Genomic DNA, 25102 nt, shown 5'->3' with positions numbered 1-25102 from the left:
TTTGTGAAAAGGTGAATGCAACATACAGTGTAGAGTGCTTTGAGTTCATAGAAACCACAAAATCGCTATATAAGTGTAATTAGCAATTAGCAATCATTACCGCATGAATAATTAAGCCTATTAAATAAATGGTGCGGCGAACTAGCCCTATAAACTTCAAAGTGGCTAACTGACTGACTGACTGACTGAAAAAGTGATGGTATTTAGAGCACCAGCCAGCGGCCTGCAGACTGCAGACTGCCTTGGTGTACTCTAACAAGCTATTCTTCCTGGCTTTCTAGCTACTTGAGAGCAGCAGGGAAGTGGAGGAGGCCTTTCAATACACTGAGTCTCACTTACATTACATCAGATATACTACTTTCAGAACATGTGTCAATATAATAAAAGGAGGCAGAGGGAGATCATTGGTAACAAGGCCAGATCTACATATCAGACAAAGGAAGTTAGACATACAGATGTGTATTGTAAAAGTCTGACACGTTCTGGAGCTTAAGTTAAATTAAGGCTAAACTTTTGTGTATCCTACATTACGTCCCTTCTAACTTTCTCTCCTGCAATCACAGTTTAAAGGGAATTGCAGTTTTTTTACAATCTGGACCTTATTTCTATCATAAAATATGATCATTTATTCTGTTTATTCACCTGCTTAAACATGTGTTCTTACTGATCCAGATCAGACATCCAGATACAGATCAACAGCCACAGGAGATAAGGTCAAAGTGCTTCACATTAACAACTGTACCTCATTAAAATGATCATAAACATCAACCAGATTTGGGACATCTCTTCGATGTATAATGTGAATCTACTGACTGTATGATATTGATGCCAACATTCCCAAATGCTCCAGGAATTTGAGCCAGCAGATTTTACAACTGAGACATAAAAAGACAAACTGAGGAACTTCCTGTCAAGCAAAGAGATGGAATAAAACATTTATCTGAAGATATTTTCCTCTTAGTACCAAGAGAGCTGTGAAACCTTGCGCACCAGTAGAACCATTACAACGTACCAGTAAATCAAAGAAGAACAATAAATCACTGAAACTTGTGAATCCAGTAGAGAAACCAGTAAAACCTATGAAAACCACTTTTAATGACTGTGAATAAACGAATAAACCCAAAAATCAGTGGGACCAGCAGACCCAAATGCCGCGTTTCCACCACGTGGTACTGGCTTGACTTGACTCGGCTCTGGTACCAGGTACTATTCTAGAGAACGTTTAAAGCAAGTAAAATAAAATGAAATTGAATATAGACTCGTCTGTTCATTATAAAACATTTGTTTAAATGTGGTGATTTCTGTACAAGGCAAGGCAAGGCAGCGCTGCTCTTCTGTCCAGTTCACACCTGAAGCTTCACTTTATACATTCAAACAAACTAATGTGGCTGCCACAGTTGTAGAAGACCAACATTTATCTGTCAGAAGGAATTTTATCAGCCAGCGGTAAATCTCCACAGAGCTACAGGTAACTTCATCAGATCGCTTTCTCCCCTCTTCTCTCAGGAGACCGGCTGCTGCTTCAGAACAGACCTGCTGGTGACGACTCTGACCAATCAGTGGTCTGCAGTGATTACGCGTCACATTTTAGTAAAAAATAGTACCGGGTACCAGATTCCAGGTACTTTTACCTAATGGAAACGCAAAAATGCAGAGTCAAGTTGAGCCAGTACCACGTAGCAGGCCCGTGCTGAGACCTTTGGAGGAGCGACTTTCTTTTTCTTTTCTTTTTTTTCTTTTTTTATGCTTCTTCTTTTTTTATGGATGCAGCCGCATCCACACGGCTGCATCCTCACGTGGCCGTTGTGGAATTTACCCATATTTCCCTACGGCCAGTCCGTCACTACTCCTGTTTTATAGTGTAAATGCAATTAGCGATTGTTCTCATGTTATGGTGCGATCTGTCGGATTTTTGTCCGAGCCCCGTCTCTTGCAGCGGCCGGGGCACGTCAGGGCACATCAGGGCATGTCTTGGTGGATCATGTGACCAATGGGAGCCAGGTCATTTCATTTAGGCTATCTAAATTGTTTTTTTTAAAGCAGAAGTAAGTGATCCGGTCGTTTTGGCTGACTTCTTGTCAGCAGATGGAGTTAGCAGTCCCCGCCCTCGTCCCTACGTCACCACATTCACGCGCATCCCTTGGCTGCACACACAGAGAGGACTGCCCCTTTATGCCGTTCTCTCTCCTCATTGGATAAAGGTTGTAGGATACAAGGAAAGTTTTCTCCTGGGCTCAGAGCAGAGCAGAGTGACTGACAGACCCGTGTTTCAGACCAAACACTCTATAGAAGTGATTGCTGTCGGAAGATATAACTATTTAAGACTTAGATTAACACAAACATTCAGCTTACTTCTGCTTTAAATGTTATTCTTGAAGGGCCACTGGCAGGCCTTCATACACACGCAAAAAAAAAAAAGCACTGACCAAAGGGCACTTTGACTCAGACAACTTTATTAATCCCACCGGGGCAATTGCTTTCAGCGGCTTGCATACTGGCACAGTACAAAGAATGCTAAGGAATACAGTGTCGTCAAGGATGAATTGTTGAATAGAGTGAATAAATAGATAGTTTGCACATGTTGACGAATAAGATGTACATGGTAAAAGGAATGAAATCATTATAAAGAATTTAAGAGACGAATAGCAGAGGGGATAAAAGATTTTAAAAAAAACAGTTAGTCTTACAGACAGGTGAGACTTTGGGGACATCAAGGGGCAGAGGGGCAGGTGCCTCCCCTCTGCACATGTCTGCCACGCTCGGCTAAAGAGTCCAGTGAAACCAAAGACCAGTTGCAACAAATAAAACAAGCAAAATCAGTGGATACAAACCCAGTATAACCAGGGAGCAGTGACTTGACAAATGAAGCAATGGCATAGCTACCTGAAACCTACAATACCCCTGAAACCAGTAAAACCATTTAAACCAATAAAACCAAGTATAACCAGTAAAAACATGATATGAATCAGACCAGTGACACCAGAGCCCCCAGTAAAACCAATGAACTGAGTGAGACCCCAGTGAAACCAGTTCCCAGGGTCTCTAGTTGCAGGGCGAGGTGCAACAGCCAGACTGTTGAGCGAGTCGGTCGTCAAGGTTTGACGTCGTCTCTAAGGAGCGGTCGACTTCCTGTACCCATGACATCATCAGGGAGCACGTGCGCTGTAGACAGATCCAGGAACAGATGATGGTGGTGGTGATGAAGATGATGATGACGATGATGATGGACCAGTTGTGTCTCACACACCCACACACACACACACACACACACACACCCACACACACACACACACACACATTATGGTCATGCTACACTATTCTACTTTTCTCTCCTATTGCATAATATTGCATGTGTGTTGCATGTGTGTGTGTGTGTGTGTGTGTGTGTGTGAGAGAGAGATTTGGCTCTTACACTGCGAACTAATCATACACTGAAGGGCTAAGAGGGTCCACACCCTACACCCTTATACACACACACACACACACACACACGCACCTACACACACACACACACACACACACACACACACACACACACACACACACACACACACACACACACACACACACACACACACTCAAATGCACACAGGCTCATCTGTTAGCCATTAGCAGCCAGTCAATGACAACAGAATCACATGGGCTGGGCTCAGTGCACTCACACACCATCACATACTATTCACATGATGTATGAATCTGTGTGTGTGTGTGTGTGAGTGTGAATGTGTGTGTCCATACCATTGCCAGGCCTGTCACGGAGCAGCTGGGAGGTATGGACGACCTAACATCAGCCCAGTTTAACATCAGTCCCAGTGTGTGACTGAAGGGAAATTCCAGTCAAGTCTCCTCCCTCTCCTCAGCTCTATTATCTCATCTCTCCTCCTTTTACTTCTTTATTCTTGTCTTGTATCCTGATTTTTGTTGCTGTAAAACCTGCACCGCCGCCTGGTTTCTCTTCTTTGTCTTAGGCTGCGTTCATAACAACTCGGAGGTCGGAAATCCCAACTCGAAAATTTCCGACTTCCGACATCGTTGCGTTCACGCTGCAGGAACTCGGGAGAAAAAAAAACATGGATACCTGAAGGAAGTTTGGCATATTGTGGCTCATAGCTGAATACGAAAAATCAATGCAGCAGTAAATGATGTTTATTTTGGAGGAGAGGAGACGCCGCAGATGAGTGCACATATAATGTTATAGCCTTGATAACAGTTAAACGTTATTTCCGTCACATACGAGGACCGCAATTTCACACCATACAATAATCACAGCTTAAAGCAGAAGTAAGCAATATTTTTATGTTAATATAAGTCTTAAATAGTTGTATCTTCCAACAGCAATCACTTCTATAGAGTGTTTGGACTGAAACACGGGTCTGTCAGTCACTCTGCTCTGCTCTGAGCCCAGGAGAAAACTTTTCTTGTATCCTACAATTTTTATCCAATGAGGAGAGAGAACAGCATGAAGGGGCGGTCCTCTCTGTGTGTGCAGCCAAGGGATGCGCCTGAATGTGGTGACGTAGGGACGAGGACCAATAGATCGCTTACTTCTGCTTTAATATAAACGTAATTCATATAGGCTACTACAATAATACACCAAAATATGCATTCAAACCTCAACAAATAAATTAAAATGTCTAAATTCTAACCGTTTAAGACGAGGGCTGCCATGTTTTGATGTTGTCGTGACGTCAAGTCGGAAAGTCGGAGCTCTGATATGATACCCGAGTTTCCGACGTGTAATTTCCGAGTTCAACGCCGTTCAATTCATTTTTTACAACTCGGAGCTCGTTTTTTTCCAACTTCCGAGTTGTCTTGAATGCAGCATGACTCTGACTTGTTGATTTGGCCTCTCCCTGACTCATTCTGTACATCCATCCTCTCAGGAAAACACTGACTTGGATCCAGATCATCTCTGAGAGCAGGTGGGATGTACAGTATAATCCTCCAAAACTGGTCTTGTCCTAGGAGAGAGGCATCCTGATTGGATGCTGAACCCCCTCTGCTGGCTCCTCACCCTGTCCCCAAGGCTCACATCCACCATCTCTCAATGAGTGAAGCTGAGGGTGTGGATGTAGGTCAGCTGTTAAATCAGGCTCAGCTCCCTCTTGAGCAGTCCAGTGCAAACCCTTGGACCAATAGCCTTCAGTCCAGGCTTCTCTCATTCAACAACCAGGGAATGTCTTCACGTGCACACTGAAGCTGCACTGAGCAGAGCTGCAAACTGTCAGAAAATGCTGCACAAACAAACTGGGAATACAGATGGATGTAGCTCAGAGTGAGCTGCTGCACCGTCGCCATCTTGGGAGGTGTGGCCAGTTTGTGGAAAGTGTACAGTCACTCGCCCAGCTGTCACAAATTCCCAATTATGCAGAACTTGAAGTCATAACGAAAAGAACCCTCTGTATAGCTGTCATGACTAAAGAAAATAGCAGAATAGACTGAAAATGTTTCTACCATCTTGTTTCTGCTGCAAAGTTGGTCTCAAAGCATCTACAAAGAACTTTCATTTTGTGTTGATTTTGGCGACCCCTGTGGACAAAAGCAGTAGTGTTTTGGCAGAATGCAAGACATTTCCCATGAGCTCTACCATATTGTCCTAAAGACACTTATCTGGCTAGCACGTGCCGTCTCCGTGCCGTAAATCATTTTGTCCTGTGGACTGACCCGACCACTGCCTCCCGAAGGTATAGAGTTAAACTATTTACAAATAGCTTATCTTCCCACTGATGGCCTCATTTGCTGTTGTAGGTCAAACAGAGACATCAGCAGAAACCAGAGACGTTTGCATATCCAGTTAAAGGTAAGTTTAGAGGAACAAAAAAGCACTGGGCTTACTCACTCGAAGGAGTCAAGGGTGATGCGTAAAAGCCTTTAATTAATCAGGGCATATACTGTAGAACAAAACTAAAAACTGCAGACCGTATCGGTAAAGGACATTTACCGACATACCCTGAAGAAGACCAAGATGGCCGAAACCGGTCGGCGGTTTTACTTTTGTTCTATATGCCCTGATTAATTAAAGGCTATTACGCATCACCCTTGTCTCCTGCGAGTGAATGCCTGAAGTAAACCCAGTGCTTTTTTGTTCCTCTTATATATTTTTTTACTTCAAGAGCACCCCGCAACACCTGGAGTTTACTTCTTTGTTCCACTACCAGCACTCGGTACCCCCCGCAGCCCCCCCTTTGACAAAGGTAAGTTTAATTCCTCCCGGCCAGTAGGTGTCCCACTCATACTCGCCCGCTCTCACTTTAACCTTCAATTGTAGCTACCGGTTGTCAAGTACGCCTATAGGGAGTAGCTAGTAGCTAAAGCTAAGCTAACGCTAACCGTATTTAACGAGCAGCAGGTCCGGTGTTGACAGCGGACTGGAAACACATCTGAATCATTTCTTCTCACTAACTCGCCTGCAGACAAACCTGACAAACCCACAGCATCACGCCTGCACTGGAAACGTTAGGCTACATCACCGGCTGACCGTTAGTTAGCATTAGCATTAGCACGTTGCCATTTCTCCACAGAGTTATCACGATCTGGCTCATCCTGAGCTCCGCCTCACGAGACATCAACGTAATGTTGTTGGCACAGAGATCATTTCATGCTAACGTTGGCAACGTAATCAGATGTAAATATTTTGGTCTCAACAAAATGTATAAAACAATTATTTATAGGCTATGCTATAAAAAAAACAATCAGTTCTTTTATTCTGCACCCCTCTGAACATTCTATGGATGTATTATTTTTGAAAAATTAATCGTTCTGATGAAAACGTTGTAGCTATAACCTTTAAATGTTCTTTGTAGTTGCTATAAACATCGTCTGTGTGTTACCACAGCCTCTAGTGGTCATTAGAGGAACTGCAGTTTTTAGCATTTCAGTGACTTTACCACTTGTTAATGGTGATAACACTAGAGCTGGGACACACTGCCTGTGTTGTGTGTGTGATGACGTCCTCCTTGGATTACTGCTCTTTGAATGTATGGACAAACAGCATAGAAAACTGGAAAAATAAGGCCACGTCCACTTGCATCACCTTTAAAATGAGCTTTGCTGACCTCACCACCTAACCTGTGAATTAAATTCTGGTTTGATCCAGCAGTGATCTGACCTCAAACAAAAGGTTGTTGCACACCTGGAGAGAGTTCACACCTCAGCATCACCTCACAGCTGTGTGATATTCGAATGTACAGCACATTTGACCCTCTATATGTCTTATCTTCTGACACCAGCTCTGTGGGGACCTGTGCTCGGAGGAGGCTCCTCACCTCAGCATGAATGTGAGTAAACTTGTCTTTGGCTCGTCTCCATCTTCCAGCTGGAGAAAGACTGCGGGACAAAAGAACAAACTGACACTGAGCGCTCTGACTCCACCCTGCAAGTTTCTCGTATCTGGAAGAAAGATCTTACAGGATGTGATTCACTCAGACTCTGCAGTACATCTTGTAGCGTGCTGTGTCGTCGCTCATATGGTTTTGTTGAGGGTACCAGCTGCAGGACGCTGAAACAGCCTAGTGTCCTGATATACAGGAATAAAAGATCAAATTGGCAAGCGAGGCATACTCTTGCTCCACTGCTATATTCATTCAATAATATATGCCTTGCAAAAGTAGGATCCCTACCCCTTAAACTTCCACATTTTGTCATGTTACAACCACAGACTTAAATGTATTTTATTGGGATTTTATGTGATAGACCAACACAAAGTAGAGCATTATTGTGAAGTGGAAAGAAAATGATACATGGTGTTCAAGATTTTTTTTACAAATAAAAATCTGAAAAGTGTGGCATGCATATGTATTCAGTCCCCCGTCAATACTTTGTTGAATCACCTTTCACTGCAATTACAGCTGCAAGTCTTTTGTCTTTGCAATCTTTGACCATTCTTCTTTGCAAAAATAGGGCCAAAAAGTTCCATTTTGGCCTTTGATTTGTAAAAATCTTGAACACCATGTATCATTTTCCTTCCACTTCACAATTATGCGCTACTTTGTGTTAGTCTATCACATAAAATCCCAATAAAATACATTTAAGTTTGTGGTTTTAACGTGACAAAATGTGGAAACGTTCAAGTGGTAGGAATACTTTTATATATATATATATATATATATATATAGAGAGAGAGAGAGAGAGAGAGAGAGAGAGACATTGATTTACTATTCAACCTGTCCAATTTATTTGCATTCATAATTGGAGTTATTGTAAATATTCTTATCATCCAAACATGGAAACCTCACAGTTACACAAAGGCTGTTATTGGATTTCTCCAGCCATCCCTTGTCTACACTGTTTGCCCTTGCAGGGTCACTGGAGCCAATGCAAACTGATATAGGGTGAGGGTGGGGCGCACACTGGACAAATAACGCACGCACACATTCCCACTGACTGTGGGGAGAACCCGGAGAGAACATGCAAACTCCACCCAGAAAGGCCCCGGGCCCAGGACTCAAACCCTGAACCCTGTTGCTCAGAGACAATGGTGCTGAACAACATTATTTGTGGCCACATTCAAGGCATATATTGTTAGTGCAGTGTACTGTACAAGTGTGTGACAGCGAGGTCAGGACACACATGTGGTGTGTCGCCGTGCAGACCGTCGACACGAGGCTGGTGTTACGGAGCAAACGGTGACCCCACAGGATTCAGTTTCAAACACTCACCCCCTCTGCTTCCTTAGACACACACACACACACACACACGCACACACACACACACACATTTAGGAATGTGTTTTACAGTGAAATCTGAGTCTGTGGGTACAGCTGGGTGTGTATTATGATGTGATGTACTTGGCTAAAAGAAGGAAAACACAGCTTTAGTGAGTGTTCACACAAGCCACAGGCTCTAATTGCGTGTGAGTCATGGATGGTACCTTGTGGCCCCCAACACACACACATGCTGAGGTAGCTCTACATGTACTGTACAGAGGGCACATCTCACTTATCTGATCCCTCTTCACTTCTAGATCCTTGTGTGATCTGGGAATATCTATTTAACTAAATATCTGGTCCAGAGTCTCGACAGATATTCAGGTCACAGATCGACTATAGGCGTCTCCGTCATTGCTTCTAACAGTCTCCTGTTTTTGCCTGTCCTACTACAACGCAGCCTGAAACAGCGTCTGATCTGATTTAAAACTCTACAATAGTGTGCAAAGGAGAAAACATGGTAGTGTGGACATAATCTAAGACTAGCATAGCGTCTCATCTAGAACCGACTCGTGACTCTGGGCCTCCCATATGTGGCAATAAACAATCAAAGAAAGCAATGAAAACAACAGCCAGAGCCCTATGTGACATGGAAGTTCAAAATACTAAAGGTATTTTCAGTTTGAAGTGTAGCCTATCCATTTCACACGTACTCATGAACAGAAGTCACCCTAAAATCACTCTCAACGCTCACAATGGCCCTCGTTTATCAAACGTGCGTACAACAAAAAGATGGGTGTACGCCAAATCTACCGCAAGGATCAGCAATTATCAATCTGAACGTGAACATATGCAAAAATCTCACAAGTGTACGCACATTTTGAACCAGCGTAGAACATACTACAGGAATGAGTGTTGATGTGTCAGAATGATTATTAAACCATACTAATGCAGCGATGTGGACCTCATGTTGTTGTTGTTCTTATTAATAAAATAAAATAAATAAATAAATACGATACAACCACATATTCATCAAGTCCATGTTGCAAACTTAACTCGACTTTTATTGCAACTGAGCAACTGAGGTATTAAAAACCACAATATGACAGATGCTCATGAATCAGCTGTGTAAACAGTCAATGACAGACCTGTTACAGTATTGTTAGATCACAGACAGAAACTTCCAACATCTCCTGCAACGGCTGCTCAGTCTCTTTCTCTGCCACTCTGTCATTCTATTAAAGTCCAGATATTTAATGGCGCCGCTCTCTCCATGTTGAAGGTGGTAATGTCAGTAAAGTCCGTCTTCTTGGCCGTCTTCCGTGTCTCCATGTTATAAAAGGGGCAGGAACAGGCCTCTAAAGCAGGAATATATCGGGGCGTGACATTTAAATCACAATAGTTTTCAGCCGCCAGATTTAACAACACCACGCTGGTTCTACACCGAAATCGGCAGTGTACACACTTTAAAAGGGAATTGCCGGTTTTTACAATCTGGACCTTATTTCTAGCATAAAATACGATCATTTACTCACCCAGATAACTTTGGTGTCATTACAAGTCGTTCTGACGAAATTAAATCCAGCTGAGAGCTGCGTATATCCATATAATGCGAGTCTACGGGGCAGCAGATTGCAGCCTCTAAATAACACATTATCTGCTGTGAAACTCGTTCATTTCACCAATATTTTGTTATGATAGGCTAGTGCTATTCCCTCTGAGTCCGGGGTTAGCTGTTATCAACATCCGGGGTCTGTAGGTTGACCTACTGACCTCTGACCTGGATGTTGGGCGGCTTGTTGCTACCGCTAATGCTATGGTTCGTTTCTGCGTGTTTCCAACTTGTCAGAACAAAATGAGCAGCTGGATGAAGTTCAGCTTCCACAGGCTTCCTCTCCTCAACCTGGACTCACTAAAGCTCCGGCTAGTTGAGATAAAAATGGACCTGAATGCCGAAGTGGAATGATTATTATCAGAATGAGCCGGGCAGCGGTCGGAGATGACATCATCCAGGTCAGATGTTGATAACAGTTAACCCCGGACTCAGAGGGGAATAGCACTAGCGTATCATAACAAAATGCATTTTGGTGCCCTATAGACTTGCATAATATGGACGCGGCTCTCAGCTGTAGAGTTGAAATTGGTTGAAAATAGTAACAAGGACCGGAGAGCATTCAACCAGAACAGGTAATAATAATAAAGGGGGGAATATTTTATCTCAACTTCTTGTTGTTTGTAGCAGTGGGCCAATGTTTCAGAGCTGCTTTAGTTCAGCTACTCCAACTATTGAATCCCATGCTAGACCAGGCTCCTTATCAGGACTGAAAAAGCTAACAATGCCACAGTAGTAGCCTACAGCTGTAGCTGCTAGCTTAACTCATTGGCTGCCATTGACAACTATAGTCGTCAATTGCGTTTTTCAATGGCAGGGGCTGGAGGACGGTCTGGCGGAGCTTGTAAACTAGTGTAAAGACGTGTAGCTGTCCTGTAGGTGGCAGTAGTGCCCTCTTTGGATGAGAGATCAGCATTGATTATGAGAAGAAGAAGCGAGATGACAAGAGATATGCTAAAGAAACTTATGCACGGAGCCTATGTGTTCCGCACGTCGGCACATTATGTACCGTGTGTGTCGCGGTAGTTCGGAGAGGAAGAGGGTCGCGATCGTGAGAAAATGACGGAGATCATTGAAAAAGACACCGACGCTGGACACCGGCGATGAAGCCGGGCCGAGTGGTGAGAATCAGCAGCTGACGGTGTCACCACAGCCCAGCTATGAGCTCACTGACGGCTCGGTGGACGTGACCCGGATTCGTCAGATGAGCGATTCCGTCCGGATCAACCAGGAGCAGCAGAGACTCGTCCCCACGCTCCAGAAAGACATGAAGGTAATAATATAATACATCAATGGTAAAAAAATAAAATAAACTAACCTGCTAGCGAGCTAACTTTTACTGCTTAGAGAAGGGCGGATCGCTTTGATCACCGGCGGAAAGGTTAAAAAAAAAACTCCACATCACACTGACTACAGAGAAGTATTTTTATGGTAATTCTATATATTTCTATAATTTACAGGTGGTGGATCGAGCAGTGGTCGACCATGGGGCAGAGGTCATGTGACAGCTACAAACGGACAAAAAAGTTAATGCATTTTTACTGATATTTGTAAATAAATTATTATTTTGCCATCAAAAGTCCTTTCTCAGTGTTGTTTTTGTTGTTTTATAGAAGGAGAACACTGTTCAGATGTGTGAGGTGTCACTAAAGCAAAAAATATTAACGTCAAAGTCACTGATCTGCTTGACATGTTTCTTTCCACAAAAAGCTTTGTTTACAAAAGAATGGAAAAAGGTAGAAACAAACTTGTTTTCCTATTGAACAAAGAGAGTCTACTCTTTTGGTCTTATAAGATCGTTCAAAATGCTCTAAAACGGCTGGCAGTATGGGGCTCTCTGCTCTGAAAATGGCTGGCAGCCAATGAGTTAAAATGCCTCTGGTAGCTTGCACTAATGCTAGTAAACCAGGTGATGGTGGAGCTTTCAGGACAACTTCACGTTCTTACTGAAAAGGTAATCTTGAAAATGGAATTCCGATTAACCCAGGCAACCAGTCTTCTTCACTACTCACCGACTTTTGCTGGTCACTTTTCCACTTAGTAGGCTATAAGCAAATACCCGGAAGATTTTTCTGCCCACAAGTTAACAAAATATAATTGGCTAAGGCACTGGTCGATATTAGATTCATGTTTACATTTACTTGAATTACACAGGCCTTCGTTACAGCTACTGAAGGCCCTGCCTGCCAGGTGGTGTCACTGTTTCACCCAGATATCGAAGAAATGTTGCGATTGGTCCATTTCCCCATTCTGTTATTGTTTGCCAAGAAAGAGCTGCGACTCCGCCCGCTCCTTGATGTGGTTCTGGATTTCTGACTTCTGATGCTTATTTTTTTTTCTTCCTCTGACAGCTTTTAAAAAACAAAACAACCTAAAAACCAGAAACAAAATGCACTTCCCCACTGATTACACTTATGAATGTAAGGGAGTGGTTCAGATGAGCAGCTGGTGATGCTTATTTTCAGCTTAGTGCCAATAAATCACAATTGTCATTGTCAATGTTCAAAACTACAAGAAATGTATAAAAAAAATAATGATACCACAGCAAAGACTAATGTATGTGAGTCACAACCAGCAGTGTGAGCTGGTCAGTAAGTTAGAATGAGTCTGCATGTGTGTGTGTGTGTGTGTGTGAGAGAGAGAGAGAGAGAGAGAGAGAGAGTACATACCAGACTTCCCCAGATTTCAACAAAGTTCTCATTGATCGAGACAGAGAGGCAGAGATAGAGGAGGAAGTGATCCTCAAGGACAGAGAGGGACAAAATGCTTATCTTATTTATCTTTTTTATTACATCATACTGTCTTCTGTGTATCATGATGCCATGGATATTTGAGAACCCATGAATTCTTAACATGAACTTAATAACTAAACTTAATTTTTTTTTTTTTACTGAAAAACAATAAAAGTGAGGGATTGTGGAGGAGGGGAGAGCAAACAAGAGAAGAGTAAAGGAGGAGTTGAGAGATCATGATTGATTGAGCCTGTCCTGTAAAAAACACACCCACAGGTCATCTGTACAGCAGGTAATTATGACCCATAAACACATTTTGTTTCTAGGCGACACCTAGTGGTCGTAGTGATCATGACGTAGTATACAGAGATAGATACTGTACGTATATGTCAGGGGAATGTGACACAGGAGAGCAGTGTTTGATTCCCGTGTGAAACTAGCTGTTTATATTGAAACCATGTTACAATTGATTTTAACCCAAATCACAATCTTTACAGAATAGCATAGAACAACAACTGAACAGCAACTGTAAAACTAAATGTCAGTGCTACTCAAAAATGACACAGGATTGAAAGATAAGATCCACCTTGACTCAATAATAGAATACATAAATTACTTAAAGGCCTCATGCTGTGTACTTTTCTCTGGGTTTATTTCCCTAACAAGATGTATCATTGGCTTTGAGTACCTGTGATCTGCTTCATATGGTTTATACTGCCCCTTTCTGTTGCCCCTAACCCTTTAGCAGGCACAGGTCATTTGGCCAATCAGAAGAGAGAATGAGAACCTCTCCTCTGATTGGCTGACTGTTTTTGAGTGGCATGTGGTCGGGCCAATCACAGGCAAGTAACTGAAACCTAAGCTGCATTCATAAAAATTGAAAAAAAAAAAAAACTGGTCACGGTGGGCGGAGTTACCTTGTGTGTGACATCACAGAAAGGAGGAAGTGCTATCTGCTCGTCTTAAAGAGAACGTTCCTACAAATGGGCGGTGTGCGTTTCTCCGTTTATGACCAGTTTGATGCATGGGGCAGTATATACGTGGCCCAGAGACCTCCCCAAGCACCAAAAAATAACCACAATCACATTTTTCATGCCATAGTGCCTTTAATTATAACAGAATTGCACTTGTGCAACAGTATAACAGTATTGCACTTGTGCAATTGTAATTTGATAAAGTCCAGTTCCTTGATGGCTTATTATGAATATTATTTCATATTCTGTAGGTGCGAGCCCTCATAGACCTGTAATGGCGCCCAGAGGGCAGCAGAGTGAGGAGGTGATTGACAGGGTGAGAGGAGTCCTGTATTATGTTTTCATTCTGTAGCTGCCTTCAAGGGAGGGTACAGTGTGTTGATGCCCTGTGCAGTTTTAATTACTTTCTTTGTTGCTTTCTTGTCTGTCGTTTCCTTAATCTAACCCAGCCATGATTGTTACTACAGTAACACAACATGGTGACAAAGGAAGGTATGCAGCTATCAGTAAAGTCTGTCCATCCATCCAGTAGGTAGGGTCACAGGGAAGCTGGAGCCAATCCCAGCTAACACAAGGGTACACCAAGGACAGGACGGCAGTCTATCACAGGACCAGAGAGACAAATAACACACACACACACACACACTCACATTCACACACTATGGGCAATTTTGAGTGGCCAATCAGTCTTGTGTGCAGGGTTTCCGTTGTCCGGTAATTACCGGACTTTGATCGGTAAAATCTGCCGAAGTCCGGAATTTTCTAACCCCGCCGGTTAAAATGTCCGGTGAAAATATTCCCTCCAAGTCCGAGCACAATTTGAATTTTATTAAAAGAACAAACAAACTAACAAAAACGAAATCAGAGATTTCAGCGACATCTACCCCGAGTGGAGAGATGCTTCTCTCTGCATAATCGCATCAAAACAGCACAGTGAAGTCGCCTGGGGGAGAGCAAAGTCACACGACTGATGCGCATTTCAAGCTGCGTGGAGACACTGCACACATTTGATTTTAAAACAGCTGCAGCACATTTCACACACACAAAAATGCGTAAAAAGTAAAAGAAAAAAAGAGAACTTTTCAGTTTGTAGAGTTATTATTGCAAAGCAGCAGACTTTTAATTATTATTATGTCAAGTTGCCAGCACGCTGCGTTATGAAATGAGCCAGTCCAAGATGTGTTTTATGTTTGCAAATTATTCTATCTGAGAATAGGCCTTCAGCTTCTTTATGTTCTTTAGGCTATGAGCGCAGGCTTGTGCAATATTTATTTTAGAATTTACGTGGTCAATTGACGGCATTAACAGTAAATTATGGTAAATGGTCAATGGTCTTGTATTTATATAGCGCTTTACTATACCTGAACGATACCCAAAGCGCTTTACAGTACATCACATTCACCCATTCACACACTGATGGCGGAAGCTGCCATGCAAGGCGCGAACCACATCAGGAGCAAGGCGGGTAAGGTGTCTTGCCCAAGGACACTACGGCAGCAACCGGGACAGAGCGGGATTCGAACCGCCGACCCTCTGATCATTGGACGACCCGCTCTACCACCTGAGCCACTGCCGCCCCATTCATTTCCGCCATGAATGTCCGCCATGAATAGATGTTTCGACCAGCGCAACATCGTTCCGCTCATCTCCGCATAGCGCTTTTTCTCCGTCGTCGACACACACAGAGCACATGCATGACAGTCGTGCCCGGTAACCCCCCCCCCCCCCTCCCCGGATGTTACGATTGCGACCCCCGCCACAGTGTCCTTGCAATAAACCTGTGGGAAACACTGACCTGGCTGCATATCATTTATCGTTTTAAGCTCAATAAATGAAGATAATATTTGACCGGAATTTCAAACATTTGTCCGGTAAATTGAAAACCTTCTGGTCACGTTGTCCGTTTTTTCCTTCTAGTGGAAACACTGCTTGTGTGCATGTTTTTGGACTGTAGGAGGAAGCTGGAGTACCCGGGGAGAACCCGGGGAGAACCCAGGCAGACAGGGGGAGAACATGCAAACTCCACCCAGAAAGGACCCTGGCCTGGGAATCAAACCCAAAACGTCTTGCTTGGAGGCGAGCGTGCTAACCACCCCAGTCAGTTAAGTCCACCATATGGAACCACATTTCAGGAGACTCTCATATGGATCCTATCAGAGGGTTGAGACAAACAACATGTGAGTAAATAGGTGTACGATGAGCTGCCAACACCAGTTCAACTTTAAGTAAAGACATTTTAAAACCTGCAATCTACAAAATGAACATATATTCTGTATAAGTTCAATCAGATTTTACATTTCATTACTGCTAAATGCTTAGAAGTTTTTTTGTCTGAGTGCTATGGTGAAACAGACGTGTCACAACATTTATACATCATTGTTGGGGCCCTGTCATTATTCCTCCCATCCATACTGGCTGGTCCCCTCCCAAACAATGTGGGACCAGATCCACAGTCCTGGCTTTGTGTAATATGGAGTCTTAGAAGTTTAGTGTGACTCAGACAAAATCAGTGGTTATATTTCATAGTGACTGCCTGTTTAGAACAATATTGCCTCTTTGATTGACTGTGTCTTTCATCACAGCAAACAAACACTGAGGGGAAACAGAAAGGGCTGATTTTCTACTAAGGACACTGTAACTGTGGAAGACGCCAGTTTGATTTGTCTATTTGGACTGTTGGACTCACCAAGCCTAAAATTAAACTTCTGCTGAAGTAGAAACTTCTACAGAGAAAGGGTTGGAAAAGTTAGTTATAAGTCATATAAGGAAGAACAGTCAGGATAAATAATATATCAAGACTTGTTCAGACAGGAGAAGAAAATGAAGGGAGGTAGAGAAGGACAGGAGAGGTTAAAAGGGTGAGGAGAAGACGAGGGGGAGAAGAGATCGACATAGAGAATATGGAGTAAGAGGATTGAGGGGGGTTGTGTTTGTTACGCGTACCAGTCAGTGCAGTGTGTGAAATGTGAACCGAAGTGTGTGTGTGTGTGTGTGTGTGTGTGTGTGTGTGTAGGGGAGGATCCTCTAACTCTTAAAGCCGGGTCAGAAAGAGAGAGATCGGCAGAGCTGAGAGTGAGAGGCACTGAGGAGGGAACACACACGCACACACACACACACACACACACTTTTACCGCCTCTTAAACACACACACACGCATAGACACACACACAGACATTCACACAGACAAGGACAAGCGGCCTATTGTGCACACACACAAACCCGTGTGTTGATCACTTACAGACAAACACACGCTCTTCACTGGACTCTGGACCGACCTCTTGAGGATACGTCCCTCAGGAATCTGTTTCCCATCATGTACCAGTGGAGCCTCTCCAGGGAGCTCCAGGGGGCCTCTGCACAGCGGGGGGCCCCGACCCGGCGGACTACCCAGGATCAAGCATCAAGGACCTCCGGGGTGATAAGTAGGGGGTCCGTGGGCCACCGCCTGTGCCATAGAGGTGCTCCCCTCTGGGCCTGGCTGCTGCTGGGCGTCCTGCTGCTTCCCGGGGCATGGAGCTTTCTGAGCGAAGAGCAGGAGGAGCTGCTGGTGGAGCTTCACAACCACTACAGAGGACAGGTCTCACCCAGCGCCTCCGCCATGCTGCCACTGGTGAGACACCTACACCCCACTACACCCCACTACACCCCACACCCACAGCTTAAAATACTGGTACAACCATGCCAGGAACTTCATGTCGTCAGGTTACCTTACATCAAGACCCACGGTATAATGAGTTACAAAATATTACCCATTAAAGCAGAAGTAAGCGGAATGTTTGTGTTACAGTAATATAAGTCTTAAATAGTTGTATCTTCCGACAGCAATCACTTCTATAGAGTGTTTGGTCCGAAACACGGGTCTGTCAGTCACTCTGCTCTGCTGTAAGCCCAGGAGAAAACATCTTGTATACTTCCTTGTATCCTGCAAGTTTTATCCAATGAGGAGAGAGAACGGCATGAAGGGCTGTGTGTTCAGCCAAGGGATGCGCGTGAATGTGGTGACGTAGGGACGAGGACCAATAGATCCATGACGAGGGCGGGGACTGCTAACTCCGTCGGCTGACAAGAAGTTAGCCAAAACGACCGGATCGCTTACTTCTGCTTTAATATTGCCCATTAACTGTCACCGTCATTCACTCTAATTATTCAGTTGTTTTTTGGTGAATTAATCCTTTTTGAAAAAGCACCATTACGTCAGTTTCTCTGAAATTAGGTAGTGAATCAAAAAGGCTTGGTCTTAACAAATGGGATGCCTTTTGATTCACCTTCTTCTAAATACCTCATAACTTGAAATGTCATCGTGAAAATAGAAGAGGTGATGTTATGTCCAAGCCAATCAGTGAAGAGTTTTATTGACTGTGACAGTGATTTTTTTTGTAGCTCAGACAAGAAGAAAAAAAATATTTGCCATGATTTTGGACATTAAATGGTATAAATACAATAATCATCAATATAAAAATAATTAAATCCCAGTATCCCAAATATAGGTGCTGATCTTCAAAGGGTTTGGTCTTCAAAAGAAGTCAGACCCATTTCCTCAGTCAATACTACAGTCACCTACAAATGTCAGCTCTCTGAAGACTTTTCTCCAAGTGGTGAGAATCAGAATTAAAACAGAAAAATCAATTACACATCCACTGATTTGTGATTAATAGACATTTCTGTCTAGAACAAACATGAAATTGGCAGACATTATCCTTTAACTGAGACTAGAACTAAAGTTATTAAGGTTTCATGTAGTATAAAGGCAGATGTCCGTGTCCTGTTTGGTGATAAAGAAGCTCTAAGTTCTATATCAATACTGTGAGAGTTATGCACACTGAGCCTTAAAATGAGCCGTCAGGACTTCTGTGATGTCACAACGTCCCAAGCCCCAAGCTCCGCCCACCAGGAGCCGCCATTCAACCTTACAGGATTTGGTTCCTCTGAGTGTTACCCTGAAATCTGCTACAGTCACTTCAGCCAGAAAACAGTCAGAGGAGGGCTTCAGAGCCTGCTCTGCTGATCACTGGTTGAGGAACTTCTGGTTTCTGGTCAGTGTGTCATCGCTCTTTAGTATATGACTAATGTTGACTGTAGTGTCACTTCCACTAAATCTGATCTACTGTACGTCATCATGAACACTGATTTACATCACACCACCTGTGGTTTATAATGTTGCAATACAAAATAAGCAATAATGTTTGGTAACACTTTACAATAAGGGTCCCTTAATTAACGTTAGTTAGTACATTATTAAGCATTAATTAACTGTTTACAGATATATTAACAATCATTATTACGTATTACTTAGGATTAGGAAACACCTTAATTAAGGAAGCCTGTTAGTAAGCAGTTAATTAATGTTTACTATAGTTAATAAATTATTAAGTTATAATAAAAGTTGAATAATGTAATTAGTTATCATTATGTATGCATTCATTAACACATTAGTTTATATATTAATGCTTAATAATGTACTAACTAACGTTAATTAAAGGACCCTTATTGTAAAGTGTTACCTAATGTTTTATTCCTGTTAACCAATGTGCAGTCTATCAGGCCAGTCTATGACAGTTGATCCAGACAAAGTGTTTCATGTTCATACAAATGTGTAACAGGGTTTCAGGAGAACTGGCTAAAGAAGCTGTAAATGTCAGGAGCGGGTTGACTGAGATAAAAGGCTGATGGGACAGGTTCATGAAAAAAAGGCTCTAGTCACGGCTCAAATGGTGGAAAAACATGTGGGAATGTGAGGAAGGTGTCATCACTCTGCACAGCTCTAGATATTAATGGACATATTATGTATGGATGTATTCACTAAACCTTGTGTTGGTTCCATTGCACCTTGTTGCAATGGGAATATTTTTTCTGTAAAACTTTCAGGTTTTCATTTTATAGTCCAGAGCAAAATTGTATTAAAGCTATTGTAATACAAGGACAAACTAAGGACACAATACAATACAATACAATACATTACAAGGACAATTTACAGAACTAACTGACTGAACACTTTTGCATTTAGTCATGCAGCACTTCTTTGCTTTCTTCAGAGACTTCACCATCAGCAAATGGTTTGATCAAACCTTGCTCTTTAATATATAATTACACACCTGCCATCACAGAAACCTGTGATTGGTGTGCTTTGCTTTCACAGGAGCCTAAAGGGACTGAACCAAATGGATAAAGGCACCAGTCCTAATCTTTGTTATTCTTATTTGATCCTTGATATCCCTATACCATTTAGATATTAGAATAGAAACAGTAAAACTGTAAAGACTGATAAGACAAAAACATCTAAGAAGATAAGAACTTTAAAAAGATAACCTTAAAAAACATGAACTAACTCTGTAGCAAAAACACAAGAGATGTCTCCAACAATCGACAAAGACCGATCTGAAACAATCAATGAGATCAAGCTGTATCAAGATGTATAATCAAAAGAAGATGAGTTTCTGTGTGAATTTCTGGAGACCAGTCTTCACTTTAACTGTAGAAGGTCTAAATTGATGGGAACAGCCAATGATAAAGACTCAGACCTCTGGAACGTCACAGTCTTGTTATTATGCTTGGAAAAGAGATACGACTGTTGAGTTTCACTAATCTAATTCATTAACTGCTGGAAGACCACAAATAGGTCATTGAGTTTTATTATTGTATGAGGATGATCTGATTCCTCCCAAACCTCAGCAAGGCACATTGGAAGTATTTGGGGTAGGAAACAGGAAAAAAATATTTTTATTTTTTGGTGTGACCATAATATTTAAAGAGTTTTAACAAGAAGACAAATATAACTAATCATTACTCTTGGTGAGTTACATAAATAATGTCTGAGATGCTTGAAATGTGCATCCTGTCATTCTCTACCACCAACTGTGTCATAAGGACAAAGAATACCAACACAACTGCTGTCAATGGAGAAGAAAAATCAGGATTTATCTTTTTTTCCACAGCATAGCTCAAAAGTCTTACGTACGTAGTGTCCTTCATTGCATATTCTTCCTATTTTCTTTATATCCCATCATCAGATTCAAACTACTGAATGTCTCCAACTAGGCTAAGCCTGTTTGTATCACGGCTTGATGTAGGCTATGTGGTTCCTTTGACCCACAGAGCTCCATTGTTTCTGAGAACCATTAAAACACATCAGTGAGTCACACTGATCACCATGAACACACACACTGTAGGACTCAGCCCCACCCTCAGCACTAGAGGACTGATCCTAGTTAGCGCCCACCTGATTAGCCATAACCTCAGCTAACTCCCTTTTAATGCCGGCTCTTTAGCTAGTTAGCTAACAAGCTAGGTGGGATATGATGATCGGAGACTCTAATTCCTTACAATTACTGGTGGCATGTGATAGGCTACTTGCACTCAGTGTTTGTCAGTTAAAGCTTCAGTTGGTAACAATTATTCAGTCATATTTGCTGGAACTGACACTATATTCTGATGGTCAGACATTAAATGAGTAATTTGGGACAAAATCCAACTCCTCTGGCTCCACCTACAGCCTGTAATCGTATTTGCCAAAATCCACCGCGCCCGACGATTCTCCACCAATCAGGTAGAGGGAGCAGGAGGAGCAGCCAATCGCCGTTCCTACACGTCGTAGTAAACTGACGAAAGTGAAAGTAAAGTCTGTGACTTGGTCGGAAATTTTAAGACAATACACCGTCAGCTCCCTCTTTTCACCTCTGTCATACCCCCCCCCCCCCCCCCCCTCCACACACGCAGACACACACAAGAAGAGTGTGTTGGTGAGAGAGATGTGAGATCGTTTTGGAGTCTCCGGTTGCTATGGATACGGTACGTCTTTTGTGGGTGCGTTTATGGCTACTTTGTGTGCGTGCGCCTACACGTGTGTGTGTCTGTGTGTGTGGGGTGCTTGGCAGAGGTTCATAAAGAGACCTGACGAAGTATTGTCTTGAAATTTCTGACCAAGTTGCGGAATTTACTTTCACTTTCATCAACTTACCAACTGGAGCTTTAACCAACTGGTCAGATTACCACAGTACATAAATACAGACCCACTGTTCCCACAGCCCTTTGTTCCCTCAGCCCTATGTTCCCTCAGTTTGGCTCGAGGTCCTGGTGCAAAGGACCCTAGGTTGAAATTACTCTGAATCATCCCTTTAAATGCGGTATAAAAATAAAAAGGATTTAACTTTTCTAAATTCTTAGAAATAAGAAAAATCTTAGAAATGAGGCAACATAGGGATGAGGGAACATAGGATTGTGGGAACATAGGGCCTAATTTTCAAAATTTTCAGTGAAAAAAAAAAAATTCTTAGAAACGAGGGAACATAGGGCTGTGGGATCATTGGGCTGTGGGAACATAGGGCTGACCACCATTAAATAATTAAATAAGCTTTGGGGGGCGGTGCGTGGTGCAGTGGTTAAGGCGGCCGCCCCATGTGGAGGCTATAGTCCTTAACGCAGGCGTCCCCGGTTCGAATCCCGTGTCGGGCAGACCTTTCCTGCATGACATTCCCCCTCTCTCTGCCTCCCCATTTCCTGTCTATCTCACTGTGTACTATCAAATAAAAAAGGCAAAAACGCCAAAAAATATACTTTAAAAAAAAAAGAAAAAGCTTTGGGTTAGCCTCTGAGCTAGACACCCAGCTGTACAAAAAGCAATGTAACCCCCCCCCCTCCTCTTTGTCCTTTTCTGGATTAGCTGGGAAATCATTGGTGGAGTCAGGCACTGCCAAGATGGTGCCAATGGAGCAGCTCACTCTGAGCTCGACAAGAATAAGCAATGATTCTACGCAGATGTTTGTTTTGTCTCATCATTGTCCACGATCTATTGTAATCATCTCCAGCTGTGAGCTGCTCCTTCATTTCTGTCTTACATTGTGTGGTGTGATCACAGTGTCCAACGACGGCACACTCTGCAGTGACTTCAGCCTTCCATTTACTTCTCTTTCTCTTCATGGTCAGTGATGTGTGTCTGTGGTGACACAGACGACACAGGATGAGGGTCAGGTCAAATGATGGAGTAAAAAAGAGGGAAGAGGTCAAATAAGGAAGTCTGGCTAAGAGGAAGTCTGATCTGTTGTGTCTGTTCAGATCTTTGTCATGAGTCTAGGACAGAACTGATTCAGATTTGCTAACGTCATGTACATTCATCCTCCTCTTCTGTCTTTGTTTCTTCATGTTGAATAGTCCCGCTACACAAACAAACAAAGTTCTGGCACTGTCTACTCTTGCTCTGTCTTGTTCCAATTATCCCTGTTTATAGCTGGGTTATGTGTCCTTTACTGTAAGTGTTTTCATGATCAAACCACTTTTTATCTTTATTCCTATTGTACACATAAAATCAGACCATTACCGTCATTACGGTTCATCTCCTCTAGAGATCCTGACAGGGAGTCACCATTCTGACTAACAGAATGACACCATGGCAGTGATGCCACGGTTACTCAACTTAGGCTAATTTAAAAGTTTCCTACTCCTTATATTGCTGCCTTCAAGTTGAGAAGAGTTAGTAACTCTCAGTTGGACGTGCAGGTGAATTTAAGGTCAGATTAAATTGCTGTGTTGGTTTTGTGTTTTGGGCTTCGGGCACTTGTTTTGGCTTGGTTGATGGAGCAGAGAGAAGCTGGAGGTTGTTTAACTGTTTATGGAGATGTGGAAGCGACTGATGTGCCCTTCTGGCACAGGTTTCAGAGAGAGGCTGTGACCACGTTGCCCATTTTAGGATAAAAGTACAGAACTATGACTTTCATCCTAAATCCTGTGACGACTGCGTTTGTTCCACTTTGACCAGTCTGGTCTTATCAAGCTTCGACCTTTCTGATAAAAAACAAAACAAACGGATCTTTTCCTCATATTGTGAAGTATGTTTGTTTCAGATACTGCTGCAAAAGCACTGGTACAGAACATATCAGGCATCTGTACAAGGTGAAACATGTCCAACAAGTTGTTTTCAGTTCTATGAACATGGAAGAGGATTCCTCTTGGCCTGAGCTACCAATTTGTTTTTCGTATTTCATTGAGCAGAGATAAAAGATCAACTATTAAAAGGAGGAGTCTCCATCTGACTTTTTCCCCGAGACGAACTCAGTTGAAGTTTGATAAAAACTCAGACAAGATGCTGACTGTGAAAAAACAATTTTAATAGCACATCTAAAAACTAGGGCTGACCCAAAAAAATCTGTTGCCATGGTAATCGATCATGAAGTCCGTGATCGATTTTTTTTTTTTTTCCTTTTTGACACCGGTTCTCATCGGCAATTGTTACATTAAAACGAGTAGGCGACTTGGCATCCTGGAAACCTGCCTGATTTTGGAGATATGCAGTGTTTGTTTGCCATTACTTTCATTATTTCCGCTACGATCGCGCACCCCCCGGCCATCGAAGCTTCGATTTTGAGCGATTTTATGTCCACGAATATTCGATTATCTAAATATGATATTCAGGACAGCCCTATTAAAAACAAACCAAGAACTATCTAAAACACATGAACTTATACAGTGTTTGTATACATCCCAAGAAACTTTATGTCTTTTGCTGACTGCTTTCCTAGTGTGATCTTATAAAAGTGCAGCAGATTTCAGGTAAACACTCAATCTACAAGGTTGGACGGGGGGTCCAGGGGGGCAGTGGCTTGTTTCCAAGACCGGTGGCTGTTGTATTGTTGTGACATCACAAAAGTACAAAAGCCTTGACAGACATAGTAGCCTTGGTTTCTGAATACAAGCTGTGTGCATTTCTCTGTGCTTTTGATACTTTTGCAGTAATAACACAGAGGCTGGACCTGCTTTATAATCCAACAACACATGGACGTCATCTACCTTTATAGTACGATAGTATGAGATATGCATATGAGAGCTTTAATGCAATCTAAAATGGTGAAGATCATGAACAGATAAATATCTGTCATTGTGAGCAGTATCATGTTGTTACATTCAGGTCAATTACTCTTAGTCTTGTATAGTTGACCCAAAGTTACAGTAATATGTTGCCTCGCACTGTCACTACACTTGTTTTTATTTCACAGTCGACGGAGCCTAAACGTGTTCACAGAGAAGTGCGAAATGAAGAAAAACTTCCTCCGACTTGATACGTAAAAATCACAGTAATTACAAAAGACAGTTGATGGCGTACATCCATTTCAAGAATCTACCCCTCTAGTTTTAGTAGCGAGAACAATTGTT

The 25102-nt window shown here is 42.6% G+C and overlaps 1 protein-coding gene across 2 annotated transcripts in view; it reads left to right on the top strand.

Annotated features, from left to right (window-relative positions):
* The window catches only part of LOC146984018 (uncharacterized), a 68820-nt gene that overhangs the window by 28958 nt on the left and 14760 nt on the right, over positions 1 to 25102 (top strand). For both annotated transcript variants that reach the window (XM_085780839.1, XM_085780840.1), the window contains one exon: positions 17079 to 17573. In XM_085780839.1, coding sequence (XP_085636965.1) covers positions 17277 to 17573 — 297 coding nt within the window. In that variant the 5' untranslated portion in view covers positions 17079 to 17276. Of the gene's footprint in view, positions 1 to 17078; positions 17574 to 25102 lie in introns of those variants that run through there.

The sequence above is a fragment of the Trachurus japonicus genome, chromosome 7 (assembly GCF_045865225.1).
Source record: "Trachurus japonicus isolate A0001 chromosome 7, Traja_1.0".
Taxonomy (NCBI): domain Eukaryota; kingdom Metazoa; phylum Chordata; class Actinopteri; order Carangiformes; family Carangidae; genus Trachurus; species Trachurus japonicus.
Note: the sequence above shows the minus strand (reverse complement) of the source record. Positions and strands in the feature narration are given on the sequence as shown.